The sequence below is a fragment of the Dendrobates tinctorius genome, unplaced genomic scaffold (assembly GCF_039654945.1).
Source record: "Dendrobates tinctorius isolate UK_male_01 unplaced genomic scaffold, ASM3965494v1 ptg000064l, whole genome shotgun sequence".
NCBI classification, from domain to species: domain Eukaryota; kingdom Metazoa; phylum Chordata; class Amphibia; order Anura; family Dendrobatidae; genus Dendrobates; species Dendrobates tinctorius.
The window spans coordinates 11,988,452-12,006,993 of NW_027361732.1; the positions used below are offsets into that span (position 1 = coordinate 11,988,452).

General features: G+C 43.9%; 1 protein-coding gene across 8 annotated transcripts in view; it reads left to right on the forward strand.

The window, feature by feature from the left end:
- The window catches only part of ENOX1 (ecto-NOX disulfide-thiol exchanger 1), an 835,160-nt gene that overhangs the window by 650,300 nt on the left and 166,318 nt on the right, over positions 1–18,542 (forward strand). For all 8 annotated transcript variants that reach the window (XM_073580298.1, XM_073580302.1, XM_073580303.1 and 5 more), the window contains one exon: positions 3,689–3,922. In XM_073580298.1, the coding sequence (XP_073436399.1) occupies positions 3,689–3,922 (234 nt within the window). The remainder of the gene's footprint in view (positions 1–3,688; positions 3,923–18,542) is intronic.

The window sequence follows — 18,542 nt, forward strand, 5'->3', positions numbered from 1 at the left end:
AGCAGCTTTGTGGTAGTGTGATTTTGGGGTACTGTGGTTCCACCTGCAGGTCATTTTTCCTTACTGCTGGTTTATGAAAATTAAAGAGAATCTGTCACCCCATTTTTCGAGTATCAGCTGTAATGCTGTAGATAAGCCCCTGATGTAACCTGAAAGATAAGATAAATGAGTTATATTATACTCACTGCGGGGCGGTCTGGTCTTGGTCTGATGTGTGTTGCAGCCCGGCGCCTCCCATCTTCTAACGGTGACGTCCTCTTCTTTGCTGCCTGTTGTGGCTCCTGTTGAGGGCAGCGCAAAGTCCTGCAGTGCGCAGGCACCTGAACTCTCTGGCGCCTGCACACTGCAGTATTCTGCTCTGCCCTTAATAGGGCAGAGCAGTGTGCCTGCGCAGGAACCACGACAGGCAGCAAAGAAATGGACGTCACCGTTAGAAGATGGGGGGCGCCGGACCAGACCGCGACACCCATCGGACCAAAACCGGACCCGGACCTCCCCTGGGTGAGTATAATCAAACTCGTTTTTCTTATCTTTCAGGTTACATCAGGGGCTTATCTCCAGCATTACAGAATGCTGGAGATAAGCCCCTGATGGCGATGTCGGCAGCTTATACTCGAAAAATGGGGTGACAGATTCCCTTTAGGCTGAGTTCACACGTGGCGTTTTTTCCACGTTTCCGTGGCGGTTTTAACCGCACGATTTTGCCGCGAAAAATAAGCATCCCATGCATTCCTATGGGATTCCGCAATGCTGTGCTAATGCTGCGGTTTTTACCGCGGCGGAATCGCTTCGCGGTAAAAACCCGCAGCATGCTCATTAATTTTGCGGAATCACGGCGATCCCGCACCCATAGGAATGCATTGTTCCGCTTACTTCTCGCATGTCGCTGTGCACACCATGCGGAAAGTAAGCAGAACATTTGCGGATGGTACCCACGGTCCGGAGGAGAGGAGACTGTCCTCCGGGCTTTGGGTACCATATCCCTGTAAAAAATAGAATTTAAAATAAAAAATATTGTTTTTCTTACCTTCCGGCGTCCCGCGCAGCCTTCCCGCTTCTCTCCACGCTCTCGTTCCCAGTAATCCTTTGCGAAAATGCCCGCGATGACGTAAGTTCTCGCGGGATCGCGAAGTCTCGCGGTCATTCGTGCGACGTCATCGCGAATAACCGCGAGACATCGCGATCCCGCGAGAACGGACGTCATCACGGGCATTTTCGCAAAGCATTACTGGGAACGGCTGCGCGAGACGTCGGAAGGTAAGAATAACACCATTTTTTTATTTTATCGTTTACTACTGATGCTGCATAGGCGGCCTCCGTAGTAAAAAGTTGGTCACACTTGTCAAACACTATGTTTGACGAGTGTGACCAACCTGTCAATCAGTTCTCCAAGCGATGCTACAGATCGCTTGGAAAACGCTAGCATTTTGCAAGCTAATTACGCTTGCAAAATGCTAGTTTTTCCGCGGGAAAATCGCGGGAATTTAAAATGCGATTTTCCTGCGGAATGGAATTCCGGAATTCTCGCGGTAATTTCCGCGAGAGTTCCGGTACGTGTGCACATAGCCTTAGTGTTTAAACTGTATTTTGTGATCAAATCGTTGATGTGTGGTTTGTTTGGCTATTTTCTTGCTGAAGGGGGCAAGTTTACCTCTCAAATGTTGTATCATTTGTGTGGGTGGGTGTGTGTGATATTGTTACAATCTCTGTGGCCAATTACTGGCCGCTTCACTCTCCTCACCTTGGCGCAAATCACATACACCTGGAAGAAGTGAGAGCTGAGCTGCTGCTCTCTCTAGTTGTAATTTTTACTTTATTACTAATGTTTAATACATTTTTAACCCCTTAACGACCGCCGATACGCCTTTTAACGGCGGCAATTAAGGGTATTTATGCCTCAGCGCCACTTTTTATCGGTGTTAAAAAAAAATAAGTGTATAGCGCCCCCTAGTGTCGGAATTTTTCCGTGGTCTCGGCTACCAGGTGTAGCTGAGACCCCAGAGAACTTGATTCCATTGAAAAAGTTAAATTTTTTGTGAAAAGTAAAATGTTCATTTTTTTCTTTCCACATTGCTTTAGTTCTTGTGAAGCACCTGAAGGGTTAATAAACTTCTTGAATGTGGTTTTGCGCACCTTGAGGGGTTCAGTTTTTTTAGAATGGTGTCACTTTTGGGTATTTTCTGTTAATATTGACCCCCCCAACTCACTTCAAATGTGAGGTGGTCCCTAAAAAAATGGTTTTGTAAATTTTTTTGGAAATGAGAAATCGATGGTCAAATTTTAACCCTTATAACGTCCTAGCAAAAAAAATTGTTTACAATATTGCGCTGATGTAAAGTTGACATTTAGGAAATGTTATTTATGAAGTATTTTGTGTGACATCACTCTCAGATTTAAGGGTACAAAAATTAAAAGTTTGAAAATTGCAAAATTTCCGTTTTTTTTCATAAATAAACGCAAATCGTATCGAAATAATTTTACCACTAGCATGAAGTACAATATGTCACAAAAAAAACTTTATCAGAATCAGTGGGATCTGTTGAAGCGTTCTAGAACTGTAACTTCATAAAGTGAGAGTGGTCAGAATTGTAAAAATTGGCTTGGTCATTAATACCAAATTGGCTCTGTAACTAAGGGGTTAATCATTTCTAAAGGAGCACGCTGTTTTGTTTTGTTTTTTTCATTGTTTCGTCTGCAAACAATCAGAAATGTGTGTGAAGAGAGTGGATTAAATTTCTTACCTGTTGTCATCTTTTGCCATTTACAAAACTAACTCCATTCCACACACAAGCCACTGTGTGAGCCTGCGGGTAACATGCTGTAATGTGATCCAGTTGAGGACCGAAGCAGCGTTGGAAGCTGCAGAAGATGACAACAGGTTAATTTTTGAATACACATTGATGACTCTTAATAGACGGAGCAATTAAGTGCAGGAGTGCTTGTTTTAAACAAAAGTTTTTAGCTACACATGTATTCATTTTTTGGGGAAAGAAAGGACTACATATCACCTTCAGAAAATATAAAATTACATATCACTGCAGCCTTGCAGCACTGGGTTCTTGGGTTCAAATCCCACCAAGGACAACATGTGCCAGGAGTTTGTATGTTCTCCCTGTGTTTGCATGAGTTTCCTCCGGGTTCTCCGGTTTTCTCCCACGTTCCAAAGACATACTGATAGGTATATAGATTGTGATGCCCAATGGAAACATTGATAATATATGTAAAGCGTTGTGGAATTAATAATGCTATATAGGTGAGTAAAATAAATATATAGGAGGAGGTTGTCTGTGAAACCCAGAAATATCTGAAATCAGTAAAAGTCAGAACCCACCAAAACAAACAGTATACACTCTTTTCTATATGCAGAGGTCATTAAAGTGAAACTTTTCAACAAAAATCTGGCATAACACGCTTTAACCAGTAATTTTAATGCCAGTTTTGCCAGCTACTCCAAAATGGGCAGAACAGGGGCATGTCATACCTGACGTGACTAGTCAGTTTTGTGGCAAGACGCTTGGCAGCTGAATCCGCTGCCTCTGACTCATACATGCCCTCCCATCAAAACTGTCATAAACAGTGCCGGTTTTGACGGTTTGGAGCCCAAGTGTTTGTAACGCTTTGTGTCATAAGTAGTAGTGATTTACATTAATTTTATCTCATTGTGATTATGATATTTTGGTGTTTGAAGGTTACAGAATGAGACTAGGATCAAGCACAGATAAAAAGGACTCTGGTCGCTTGCATGTAGATTTTGCCCAAGCAAGAGATGATTTCTATGAATGGGAATGCAAACAGAGAATGCTTGCAAGGGAAGAGCGTCATCGGCGCAAACTGGAAGTAGACGAGCTACGGCCTCCATCACCTCCAGCAATCATGCATTATTCCGAACATGAAGCCACAGTGCTGACAGAAAAGCTTAAAGGTAAGTGCTTGCTTGTCTGTTTGCCGCACCTCGACTCACAATTATGAGGACGGGGCATGGAATAGGTTACATTTATGCATTTGTTTTGCATTCTGGTCATATGTTTAGGGCTTATTTAGATCCTTCTGAATCCTTTCTCTGTTTTCTCTTTGTATCATCTGCCAATTTGATTAGTTTACATTCAGTTCCTTTATCTAGATCATTTATAAAAATGTTTAACAACACTGGGGCAAGGACAGAGCCTTGTGATACCCCATTTGAAACACTCTTTCAATTTTATTGTGCAACCATTTATTACCACTCTTGAGTGCAATCACTGAGCCAGTTATGAATCCGCCTAACCGTAGCCTTGTGAATCCCATACTTGGTCTTTTTTTCAGTATGAATAGCATAAGATAATTTATCAAATGCTTTGCTGAAGTCACAATATACTAAATCTACCACATTTCCCTGATCTACCCAGTCAGTGATTCTATCATAGAAGGAAATTAGATTAGTTTGGCATGACTTGTTTGTTACAAACCCATGCTCGCTCTGGTTATTTACTGTATTCTTAGCCAAGTCCTTACATTCTGTTTAACAACTTGTTCAAAGATCTTTCCTGATATGGTAGTATGTATCACTGGCCTGTAATATCTTGGCTCCATCTTTCCTTTTGTGAAGTTCGGGACAACATTTGCACTTCTCCAATCTTCTGGGACTTCTCCTGTTCTCCACGAATTTTCAAAGATTCTGACTACTGGTTCTGCAATTTCCTCTTCTATCTCTTTAGTATAAAGAAAAAAGGAAACCAAACCGAATACAAGAGTCTATGATAAGCAAACGGTACAACTTTATTAGTTACATAGAGATAAAAATTTGGATGGAGTGGGAAAAATAACCAGATTAAAAGCAGACATGATATCCAGGAACAATTACATGGTTTTGAATTAAATACAAATGCATTGAATAATGATGGTTGAAATCAAGTAAAGGATATATTTGCATAAGTGCATAGAAATAAATGGAGTGGACATATCGAGGGAGAACCTGTGTGTGTACTTACATATAGGTAATGTAGCATTATATACCCTTATCCTCAGCATGTCTGCATCTATATATGGAGTCCATACACCACTTGATCTTTTAAATTAAACAACCCGTATGCACATGCACCTTAGGCCTATTTCACACATACTTTTTTTTATATCAGCTGCAATCCGCGAAAATGGCGGGACACGGATCCGCAACCGTTTTGAAAGCAACGTGTGCCACCGGACCGTTGCTTTGACGGATCTGGGAAAGGCAGAAATTTAAAGGAACTCGGGGAGGGAGAGAGAGAGAGATTTTTACCAGCCGCCAGAATGGGATTTAGGGTTAAATATCCGGCAAAGGCAATTCTTCCGGGCATGCGCAGTGACAGATGCGCTTCCGGCAAAGGCAATTCTTCCGGGCATGCGCTGTGACAGATGCGGATCCAGCCAGCCTAAAAAAAGTTTCATTGTCCGTCCTGTTATGTCAGCGGCCGCCAAAATTTTGGCGGATCCAACGGATGACCATCCGTCAAGATCCGCCGATAATGCAAGTCAATGGGAAAAAAACGGATCCGCTAAGAAAAATGGCGGATTTTGACTGATGGAGACAAATGGATGTGTGAAAGAGGCCTTACTTAGTATATTTACCATCCCACTTACCTGTGCCATATACAACGAGATACATTATACAATTTTGACATTAAACATCCTGTCAGCAATTTTCTATCTAGGCATCTAAGCTAATTACTAATTTCTATGCACTTTATGCATATGTATCCTTTACATATTTTTGCCTTATCATTGATATTGCTTCTATATCTCTACCATGATTATTCAATGTATATGTATTTCATTCAAAACCATGTAATTGTTCTTGGATATCACGTCATCTTTTAATCTGGTTATTTTTCTAACCCCATCCAATTTTTTATCTCTATGTAAAGGCCCCGTCTCACATAGCGAGATCGCTAATGCGTCACCGATTTTGTGACGCAACAGCGATCTCGCCTGCGATCTCGCTACATGTGACACGCAGCAGCGACCGGCCCCCCTGCTGGATATTGCTGATCGTGCAGGAATGTCCAGGGACATTTTTTCGTTGTCTGCGTCCCGCTGGCCAGCATATATTGCTGTGTTTGATCGCTGGATCGTTGTTGCGTCGCTGAAGAGATCTGCCTGTTTGGCAGCTTACTAGCGATCATTTAGCGACGCACCAGCGATCCCTACCTGTTCGTATCGTTGTCGGTATTGCTGGTACATCGCTAAGTGAAATAGGACTCTAATTAAGTTGTACCTTTTCCTTATAGATTGTTGTATTTGATTTGGTTTGCTTTTTTCTTTATATTTATAATATCACTGATGATACTTCTACTTATCCTATACACCCGTTATGAGCTTAATTTTTTCTCACCCTTAGGGTTCCTTCAATAGCATAGTGAAGATTAGTTGATGTTACAATTGCTTTCATAGAGTACAGTTACACGTAGCGATGCACCAGCGATCCCGACAACGATATGGATCGCTGGTGCATCGCTAAGTGGTCGCTAGTGAGCTGCCACACAGGCAGATCTCACCAGCGACATCGCTGGGGTCGGGGGTCGCTACTTACCTGTCAGATGCGGCGATCCTGACGTCCTCCCGCCCGCCTCCACGCCTCACTTGTCGGCGCCACAGGAAGCCCAGCAGGAAGCGCCCGACGAGAAATGGTCCAGGAGCTTCTCGCGTGACCAACGATGAGCAGCAGGGGAGCCGGTCGGAGGTAAGTATTACATGCAGCGATATCGCTAGCGATATCGCTGCAACGTCACAAAATCGGTGACTTTACCACGATATGGCTAGCGATATCGCAGTGTGTAACGGGAGTTATAGATAGATGCAAAAGTTTGGCCTTCTCAACTTCATTTTTGATCATTTCGCCCTTTTCATTCTGCAAAAATCCTATAGCATCTTTGACTTTATTTTGACATACCCCCAAATCCTTTTTTATTGTTTTTGGTCTCCCTTGCAAGCCTCACTTCATTCCTGGCTTTAGCTCTTCTAACTCTTGCCCACGTTGCCTGCAGATAGCTTTGTATTTTTCTTTAGATGTGCCCTCATCTTTCCATTTTATATACATTTAATGTCTTTTTTCCTTGTTATCAAGTGTTTCAGGTCTGTATCCATCCTGGTCTCTTTAAATGCTTCCAATTCTTCCTTCTTTTCAGGATTGTTACTGATTGTGTAGTGAAAATTTTATTTATCAAAATCTCCCATCCTTCTTGTAAATTTATGTCCTTTTAGAACATCCAACCATTGGACCTTTCGGTACCCTCTTTCTCAGTCGATTAAAATCTGCCTTTCTGAAGTCTAACGTTAAATTAGACCCCATACCGTTAGATTGTCGACCAAACCCATCAATATCAGCAGGTTTATAAACGACTTGAGTCTGTGTATGGGGTGGGACCTTTTCCAATCATGTTCACTGGTGGAGGTGGTACAATTATTCATCTGGATTAGTCAAGAAGAAATTCTTCAGCGTATTATAAAATCTAAATGGATGAGTAGCCAGGGTCTGTACATCAGACATAGAAGTGTTTCTTTCAGCTTTGGTTCTAAAACACTGAATAAGGCCTTGATGTTAGAATCTGGAAGAGTGAAGGCTGGGCTCACACTCCACATATCCTTGTATTGTGCTGGCTAATTGGGAAGCTCAATATAAGGATAATAAGCTTTTCCCATGTTACTTCCAGTCTGGGAAGGGAAGGGACAATTTGTCAGTCGGTCTTCACCATTAAGAATGGCATGACCTGGATTTTGTTTAGAGGTGTTGTTGAGTTAATGGCTAGATGGCCGAGGATATATTTTTGTATGTTCATGTTATGATGCTGTTATGAATTTGCAGAATTGGATTGTTGTGTATGAAGGTAATAAGGCTAGTTTCACACTTGCGCCTTATTGCGCAGCGTATCGAGCGCACAAGAAACGCATGTCAAAAGCGCATGCAAACGCTTGTAAACGCTGCGTTTTTTGTAGCATTATTGTGCACATAACGACAAAAAATCGCAGCGTTTTTATGCGTTTGTAAGCGTTTTTCATGCGTTTGCATTTTTTATGCGCATGGTGTCACATTTCACAGGAGAAAAAATCCTTGAAAAATTCTTGCAACACACTCCACCAATGGGACAGCAGTGGGAGTGTCTCATGGAAATTCTTTATATAGCCCCTGTTTACAGCTGGATTCTTCACATTTGCTTGCATTTGACTTGAGAAACATGGATCTGCGCTTTAAGAGCTTTGACTTGGATCTGGACATGAGGATGGCTCAGGCTTATGCCGTTGCTTGCCATGAACAGAGGAAGAGAGAGAGGCAGCGAAGACGGCAGCAGCGGCGTTTGTGTATACATCCCATTATTGAACTGCGGGAGAGCCGTGGAGCGTACCCCACGCTCTACAGCGAGCTACAGGCAAACCTGGAGAAATTTACGGATTATACCCAGATGACCCAAGAAACCTTTCACTATTTGCCTGGTCGGGTATAAGAAGTCATCCGAAAACAGGGCAGAATTTTCTTTGTTGTGACATGTACTCTTCCAAATCGGGCAGAATTATAGTTCTGCCATGTAGTTAACAAAAGGCCGCGGTAAATTTGTATGGCATGTATTGAACAAAAGGCTGCAGACATATAATTTTTTTTTTTTTTTTTACGTGTGTACAAAAATCCCTAAACACAAATATTTTTTTATTTTTTTTTTTCCTTTATGTCACAGATTCCTGGCTACTGGAGAGACCCTCTCTTCACTGCACTTCCAGTACCGGATTGGAATCTCCACATTGTCTGGAATTGTAGCGGACACCTGCCGGGCTTTGTGGAATGTTCTTTGTCCAGAATTCATGCCCCTGCCCACCGCTGAAAAGTTGTTTGAAATCGCCGAAAGATTCTGGACTGTCTGCAATTTCCCTATCTGTTTGGGAGCGGTGGATGGAAAACACATCCGGATTATCAAGCCCAAAAGAACTGGATCAGAGTACTACAACTATAAAAAGTACTTTTCTACTGTACTCATGGCCATTGCGGATGCAGACTGTATGTTTATTGCTGTGGACATTGGGGCATTTGGCCGTGGGAATGACTCTCAGGCTTTTAAGAACTCGGACGTGGGCAGGAGGTTGTATGGCAACAACTTCAATTTCCCCATGCCACGGCCTCTTCCCCCCACCGACGCTCCGCCACAGCCCTTTGTAATGGTTGGTGATGAAGCATTCCAGATGTGCCAAAACCTGATCAAGCCCTACTCCAGCCGGGACTTGGACCACAACAAAAGAATTTTCAATTACAGGCTGACCATGGCCAGGAGAACAGTAGAGTGTGCCTTTGGTATACTTGTATCTAGATGGCGCATTCTTGGCACAGCTATTAATCTGAAACTGGAAACAGTGGATGAGGTGGTTAAGGCCTGTGTTGTTCTCCATAATTTTGTAATTGCTCGAGAGCACCCGAACTTAGATCTTGATGATGTTGCTCCTAATCCATTGCCTGAATTTACACAGCACCCTCTCAGGTCATCCGTTGAAGTTGGCCAAATGAGGGACCAATTTGTGGCCTACTTCAACTCAGATGTAACTGTTTTGATACCTGTACTGAGTGCATTCTCTGTTTTTACACTCCCAATACCATTAGCAAGTAGCCAGGTATATCAGTGAATTTATGATGTTGTGTTTTGTGCATCCTGAATTCACTATTACTCCTGAGTAGAGACTGCTGTGGAAAAGACAAGTCATGTAGATTGGTTTCGTTGACAACACATATCTCCAAGACTGACACAAGAAACATCAGTAATGGAGATATCTGGTGGCAAAAACGCTAAGTGTACGGCGCAGTGTGTGTACTCGGCGATTGACACAGTAACCAATCCAAATATTTTGAAAGCACATTTGCACATTTATTTTTTCACAAAAACTAAAATAAAACAAAAAATTTTTATTAGGAATGACGTTTGGGGGAAGATTGGGATACTTTGGGGATGTGGAGAGACGAGGAACGACTGGAGGTTGAGGAAGGGGTTCTAGGAGAAGGGGCGACGAAAGTACTGGGGGAAGGGAGCTCTGGAGTGGACATGGAGGCAGGTTGAGACACACTAGGAGGAGAGGGTGGATGGACGAACAAAGTTTTTGTTTTTTTCTTTGGCGCAGGAGTATCCTGCCTGGACCGACTTGCAGCGGGTGACCGCCGTACATTGCTCGACCACTTAGGGATGGTGGACCGTGGCGTTGCCCTGTAAAAGATGGAATGCGGGTCACCAATTTGCTGCTCTGTGGTGGCGGTGCTCCTAGAAGTGGCAGTGGCGGAGCCCTAGAAGGGGACAAAGTTAGGTCGGTGCTCAAAGAAGTGGCGGTGATCCTTGGTGATGTTGTCGTGTCCATGCACCTAGTAGGAGGCTGCCTAACTGGGATCTGAACAGAAGTTCTGGCGGGACTACGAGGAGGAGAATTGGTGGCGGCGCTCCTTTGATGAGTGTTGGTGGTGCCCTTTTGCTGAGGAGTGCTGGCGGTGCCCTTTTGCTGAGGAGTGCTGGCGGTGCCCTTTTGCTGAGGAGTGCTGGCGGTGCCCTTTTGCTGAGGAGTGCTGGCGGTGCCCTTTTGCTGAGGAGTACTGGCGGTGATCTTTTGCTGAGGACTGCTGGCGGTGCTCTTTTGATGTTGACTAGTGGTGTCGGTGGCCCAAGCAGGTTCTGTGGTGGTTTGGCTCCAAGCTGGTGGTGCTGTGGCGGTGGTGGTGCTCCATACAGGAGCAGCGCTTGACATAGTGGTGGTGGCGGAGGAGTGTCCAGCAGCACACAGACTTGGGGTGGTGTCCGGGTTCGCTGGGAATGCAGGTGGCCGTGCTGTGGTATGCAGCAGAAGTCGGTAGGGAGGTGTAGCGAGTCAGCGGTGGAACTGTTGGAAATGACACCACTAACTGCTGCACATACCGATTCTGCTGCATAGCCTGCAAGTAAGCAGTGTTGCAGGCCTGTAACACACTCAGCTGTTGCTCAGGACTAAGGTGTTCCGCCATGCCCTGTTCAATTTTACTGAAAAAATGGTGCGCTGGTCTGTTGAGGTCGGCCTCCAGACAGTCAAGGCGCTGGTCAACAGAGTGGAAGCGGTGTTCCATGTGGTTAAAACCACTTTCCATCAGAGAAAAAACGCTTTCTATTCTGGCGGACAGCGCCTTGAGGCTGGCCTGAAAGGCCTCAAGTGCATGAATTCGGGCATGACAGGCCTGTCTGAGGCCCTCTGCCTCTGGCGGGTAGTGCCCGCATAACCAGTGACAGAGACCTGGGACAGGGGAACACCTGATGGACCAGCTTCCTGGTCACCAGCTGTCTGTGTTGCTGACCTGCAAGATTCTTCCTGGCTGTCGGATGGCTGGGACGGGTCCGAGGTCGATCGATGAAGAACCACTCCCGGGACAGGTTGCAGGGTGCTGCTCCAAGTGCTGTGGAAAGAAAACATTAGAATCATGCATTAACAAGCAGGGCTGTGGAGTCGGTAAGCCAAACCTGCGACTCCGACTCCGACTCCTCAATTTCCCTTACACCGACTCCAACTCCGACTCCACGACTCCGACTCCGACTCCCACACATATTGCTTATATTTAAGTGAAAAATTTATTGTAGTACAATGTGAACCTCAGACATTTAATCATTTTTATGATCCAATAATCAAGATATTTAGATAGAACAGAATATATATTGGTGTACTACCCGGTTTTCATTCTTTTTGGTACAGATACGATTTGGATAGACAGATATGGATAAATGGATAGATAGAGCAGATTTCTAATCTGTTTTTGCTATTGAAAACATTATCTATGAGCTCAAAAACCTTTCAGGTGATGCAGTTTTTTAAAAAGATGATCAACTTTTGCAGCTGAAAAACGTATCCTCAAAAAACACAGGAAAAACGCTGTGTGTGAATGTAGCCTTAGATCAGGAATATAACAGCCATTTATAGGACATTTCATAACTTTCCCAAACTCCTATGAAAAAATATTCAGCACATCCTGCATTGAACTACTGTACCCAATTTATTATATATTTTAGGAGTCGGAGTCGGTCCATTTTATACCGACTCCAACTCCGACTCCGACTCCACCAAAATGAGCTCCGACTCCACGACTCAGACTCCGACTCCACAGCCCTGTTAACAAGAAGCAACAGCTGTGGAATAGAAAAGCACATAGTAATAAAAAAAAACAAAAAACTTGCGCTCTGCTGGCTAGGACTGGTCTCAGGAAAGCCAACTCGCAATGATAGCGGTACTTTCTTCTGCGCCTTGCCGCTGAACCACTGAGAACTTGTCCCTCAGCATGAACATCAGTGTTGAAGCAGTCCTTCATCGAGCGCCAACGTGTGCGGAATTTGTTCACTGTTGGGAAAAAAAATAAAAAACATTAGACAATGCACTGAAGGGGAAGATAATTATCAGCACACACACCTGATAGGACTTTGCACAAAAAAATTCTATACACAATGCAGTCACTGTTGATCCTGAGGACACTGTTGTTTCCTGCTAGAATATATGTAGCAGCCAAAACAACACTATCATCCGGAGCAAGAGTGAAAACAGGATCAAGACTGCATTTGAAAAAGCAATCACTGTTTTCAACAAGGCATTGGTGTGTTTGATGCAAGAATATATCTTGCCACAAACACACCAGCACCATCAGGACCATAAATCAATGCAGCTTCAAGACAGCAGTTCAATACAAAAAGCAATCACTGTTTTCCACAAGGCATTGGTGTGTTTGATGCAAGAATATATCTTGCCACAAACACACCAGCACCATCAGAACCATAAATCAATGCAGCTTCAAGACAGCAGTTCAATACAAAAAGCAATCACTGTTTTCCACAAGGCTTTGGTGTGTTTGATGCAAGAATATATCTTGCCACAAACACACCAGCACCATCTGAACCAAAAATCAATGCAGTATCACAGAGCATCTTTATACTTACTGAACGCCCTTTTTGAAGTTGGAGAGGTGCTGTCCCAGCCTTCCATCATCGCTGCGGCCACCTCATTCCAGAGCTGCCGGGTCACCACTGTGTCTTTGTACTGCTGGTCACGGCTGTCCCACAACGGGATACGCTCCTCAACAAGGCAGATCAGGTGCTCGTTGTCTATGTACACATCTTCGTCATCCCGTTGTGGAAAAATAAAAAGTATTAGCATGTTTGTAATTTTGGAGAATGAAAAAGATAGAAAAAGAAACAGAGAAGAAGCAAGATAAAAGATGAAAATGAAGACAGGAAAAAAAAAAGACAGATTATATACTAACATTGCGTCTCCTCGCCACGACTTAACTTCGCTGCTCCTGCTCAGAAACCTCCCACTCAGACTACTGCCGCACTTCACCTTCACTGGCCGTGTTCGATGTCTGTAAAGAAAAAAAAGAAATTAAAACACATTTCTAGAGGCATCTAAACTTACCCAAAGGCAGCAACATCTTCACCTCACGATCAGCTTGGGCCAGTTCTTGCCGAGATGGCGAATAGACCGATCCAGAAGAAGACATGCTGAAATGTAAACAAAAAATACATTAGTACATTATAAAATTGTACAGCACACACAGACATTATGTTGACGAATACTCACATTTTGGCTTCTGAAGCTTAAATCCACAGTTGGAAGGCTGTCTTGTCTCTTCAAGGCTGTCTGTAGAGTATTGGTCTGGCCCTGAAGACACCTTCTTTTATCTAGACTCCTCTCAAACAATGTTGTTTGTTTAGGGGGAGGTTTAGACAAGTGTCTAGACATTGTTGACTCAAATCGCGTGCGCGCACAAAGCGCTGACGTGCACGCATCCAAGCGCACGTCAGTGACCCCATAGACTGTAATCCTAGTTTTGGGCGCACACGTGCGCGTGCGATTTTTTTTTTAACGATGTAGGCGGAGCAAAAAATGCAACATGTAGCGTACGGCGCGTCTGGGCGCACACCTGTAAAATGCGCAGCGCACACTAAACGCTGATGAGCGCGTACAAGCGCAAGACCCTGCGACCACCATGTTAAAGATAGAGGAACATTATGCGTGCGCACGATGCGCTGCGCGATAAAACGCTAGTGTGAAACCAGCCTAAGAAAGCTGGTAGAGGTCAGTTTTAAACCTAATCCAATGTGTTGGCATGGAAATTCTTCATATGCCAACCATCTATCCCAGAAGATGTGATCCTCAGTCCTACACTATTCAGTCCCCTATTGCAAGGTGGATCCAGCTTACTAGAGATGGGAGAATTGATTTGCTGGACTCCAGCCTGTCACCCAGATCAGTAGTCTGTGACTGCTGAATGCGAGGCCTGTGAATCTCCTTACTTCACAGCATTCTTGGCTTTTCTTTTGACTTGCTGGGCTGGCGTGATTTCATTGTGGCATGACACACCCCCTACTTTGTTCCAGCCGACTAATCAAAATAAGAGCCAGGAGGTAAGGAGATTTGTAGGACTCCAATACAGCTATCACTAATTACTGACTTGGCCATGGACAGGAGAACTGCAAATCTAGTCTTCCATCTCTACAGCTGACTGTTTTGTTGTTTTTTGGTGAACTCCTAAAGAGTTTCTTCTCTGAAAGAGTTGAAACTTAAAAAGGCACCATTACCTGCTCCCTTAGGCCGGGGTCACATTGCGTTATGGCAGTCCGTTAACGCTACCATTAACGGGCGCATCGCGACACATGCCGAAAAGCGGCATGCGCTCGTGATGTACCGTCATTCTTTGATGGAGACTCGGACATGGGCTGCAGCGTCTGATGCTCCGTCACCGCTAGCACAGATGAATCATCTGCTCTAGCGGGTATAGCATAACGCTATCTGGGTTAACGCAATATGAGCCTGGCTATTCTGTATAAGCTGGAGATACAATTTAAATACTGTCAAGCTTACTTGGTAAGGGCACTGATGCTTGAAATATAATTTGTGTACATGGACTTAGATGTTCCATCTCAGCAATTAGCACCAAATTTTTCAGCTCTTCCCTGGAGAAGGACCAAAGCCATCCTCTTTAATAGTCCGAGTTTTCTAACATATTAAGGTATAAGCAGTTCTTTCCTTGCCCTCAGCATCTTTGGACTTGCTCGTTCCCTTGTGTTTTTCATTTGGCAAGAGATGTGCATGAGTCTCAAAGTACATTTCACAAATAATAATAACTACTTTTAGTCCAGATAATATCAGTTGACTGGGCAGCTTTCTTTAATCTTCACCGTTTTGCTGGGAAGCCCTAAGAACTTTTTAAGGTTATCTGAGTAACATCATGTTCTTCAGTGGCCTACTTATACAAATGTTTAAACACAGATTAAATGCATTTCCAATTTAGTCTGCAAGAATTATCATCGTAAGACGTATTTTAAATCTGAATATACCCCTGCAAGGATAAAGGTTTTTCTTAACACAGAAGATCATTTATGTTAATATCTCATCTATACCGGTTTTCTAGTGGGATGTTTGCCTATTGCTCATCAAGGGTATATTGAGCAAACATTTTTTAAAAGTTGAAATGGTTTGGTGCCTCATAGAAACACAACATAGAACTTTCATCAACCAATTGTAATTACATCTTTGTGATCGGCAAGATGGGGACAGTTTTTCTTCCTATTGTGTAACCATACAATCAGGAGTCTTGTTGCACAGTTGGGTTTATTCATCTATCTCAGAGCAATTAGTACATCTAATAAAAATTCCATTCTATATAAAAGTCCAGAATGACCTTCTAAGTTCTGTAGGTTTCAGAGCTGAAGTCTTCCAACACCACATTCTAAGACCATGATTATACAGAACTCGCTATATTGTCACATTGTTGGACAAGTAGTTTTTGCAACAGTCGTATTTTATCCTGATGTTCTTGTATGTCTATATATACATTGCTCACAAATAGTTAGGAATATTTGGCTTTCGGGTGAAACATATGGAAAACGTAAAAAGTTCATTCTGCAGTGATATTTTATCATGAAAATAGGGCATGATTAATGATTAAATAGAAGCATGCAATGGTGATTTCCTTATCTCAAACTAATTTATTGAAATAAAAGTCAACAGTGGGGTGTATACCCCCAAAAAATGTCAGTGTCTCAATAACTTGTCATGTGGCCTTGCATCAATTACAGCTTGACAACGATGTCTCATGCTGTTATTATCTGCTGAGGCATCCCACTCTTTTTGAAAGGCAGCCCTAAGTTCATTGATTTTGTGGAGTACTGCGTTACGAGCATCTGCATGGCGACTCAGCTGATCCCATTGATTTTCAATAGGACTTCGCTCTGGAGAAAGTGTAGGCCACTCCAATTGAGTCCCCAGTCTCTAGAAGCCATTTCCTAATGATGCGACATCGATGAGCTGGAGCATGAAGATGAAATTAGGCCTGTGTTGTTCATGCAAAGCCACAATGACTGGATTAATTATCTTATTCAAGTAGTAGGGGTTTTTCACTGTATTATACACAAATTGTAGAACAGTTCTGTATTGACTTGACACACCTGCCTATACTGTAAACCCACAAAGGCTTGTCTGGTGACAACAGTGGCTGATGCATAGCGCTCTCCTTGAAGTCTCCAGCGTCATTGGTGGTCATAATTTCTGCTCAGTGTGAATCGAATTTAATCCGTGAACAGCACTGAGGCCCACTGGTCCCTCATTCAGCGTAGATGCTCCCTGACCCATGCAAAACAATGACACCTGTGCCTCGTGGTGTGGTCATCTAACACACAAACCACTCTGATGTAAACTGCTTCGAATGAATCATAGAATCGTAGAGTTGGAAGGGATCTCCTGGGCCATCTGATCCAACCCCCTGCTCAAAGCATGGTCCAACCCCCCTGTCTGACATGACACTTGGATGCCTCTCTCCTCTCGTCAGTGTGTCTGAATTTGTATGGCACTCATCATCCGAAAGGGCATTGTTCACAATGATGAGGACATCAGTGTGGGATGTGGCCAAAAGACGTCCACTTGCCTGCCTTCCTATGACTCTTCCAGTCTCTCTGTTGAAACTTTCTGATGACACTCTGCGACACTCTAAACTCAGTGGGCACTTCAGTCTTGAGAACATCCTGCTTGAAGCCTCGCAATAGCGAAGTACTGTTGATTAATTGTTAGTTGTCGTCTTGGTCTCATGATCTCAAAATGTGAACAACATGATGAGGAGGACTGTTTAAATACCAATTCTAATTGAACCTCCAAATTTATTGGCCAATTTATGGATCAAGTTGTGCAAAAAACACTGAAACATTGTCATGTGCATTCAGAAGTTTTGAGACAGTCACGTTTAGCTCATCTGTAGAAGTTAGAGTCCATTATAGAATCATCACTGGCATAGTATGTGAAGGGAGATACGTGTCACTGCGCCTACAGCGGTCAGTGATGTAAAATTGTTTATTTTGCTGAACCCTGCTGAACCCTGCCAAGGTTTATGCTATCCACAATAAACCAGCAGGTGATTCTATACTGCAACCCCCGACCTACTGTCTCCTTCCCCATAATCCTGTAGAATGTAAGCCCGCAAGGGCAGAGTCCTCTTCCATCTATATCAGTCTGTCATTGTTAGTTTTGTTTACTGTAAGTGATATTTGTATTTTGATGTAACCCCATCTAATGTACAGCACCATTGAATTAATTGTGCTATATATATATAAATAATACCAGAACGGTTCCTGTGTCTACCTGAGGAAGCAGCCAAATGTGTCAACCCCTCACACGTGGCGTTTCGGATGCGGGCAGCGTTCCAGGAACACGCCTAGAGACTGAGAACAATTGCATGTCCTGGTTGAAATCCGCCATCCAGCATGAGACATCCGGCAGCATTGAGGAGCTTGTGAAGGATCTCGTCCAGATACAACAGCAACATCTGCTCGCAAGTGAACAGCGGCCAGCATTGCAGCTGGAGACGAATAAGCTGCTTATACAGCGGCTTCAAAACCAGCAGCAGCTATAGCAGCAGGAGGCGCTAACATGGCAAATGACACTCCTTCGCAGAGGCGGTTCGTGAAAGGCCGGCGGTCTCCTCCCCGTCTCCGGGTGATGATGCATACGTCAGGAAAACTATGAGATGAGTCTTAAAGAAAATGGCCCCGGGGGATGATGTTGAAGCCTTTTTGACTGTGTTTGAGCGGGTAGTGGAGCGTGAGAGGCTACCACCAGAACAGTGGGCAGAAGTGCTGGCCCCCTATTTGAGTGGTGAACCCCAAAAAGCGTATTACGACTTAGCCCTCCAGGATGCCAAAGTATGGAAAATTAAAAACTGAAATTCTGGCATGCCTGGGAGTGACTGTTTGTAAGGACTGAGTGAGTCCACCGCTGGGAATATGCTGACGACAAACCCCCACGCTTCCAGATGTTTGATCTGTTACACCTGGTTCAAAAGTGGCTGCAGCCAGAGACTTCCACTTATGTCCAAATTGTTGAGCGTGTGGTGATGGACAGGTTCGTCCACTCCCTCCCCAGGCCAATACAGACCTGAGTTGCCCATGGCAACCCGTGGAATGCAGATGACTTGGTTGGCCTTTTTGAGAGATATTAGGTTGTGGAGAAATTCCTTGGGAAACCAGACCCTGATACTTCCCCGTACTGGGTTACACAAAAGGGTGTGGGCTCACCAC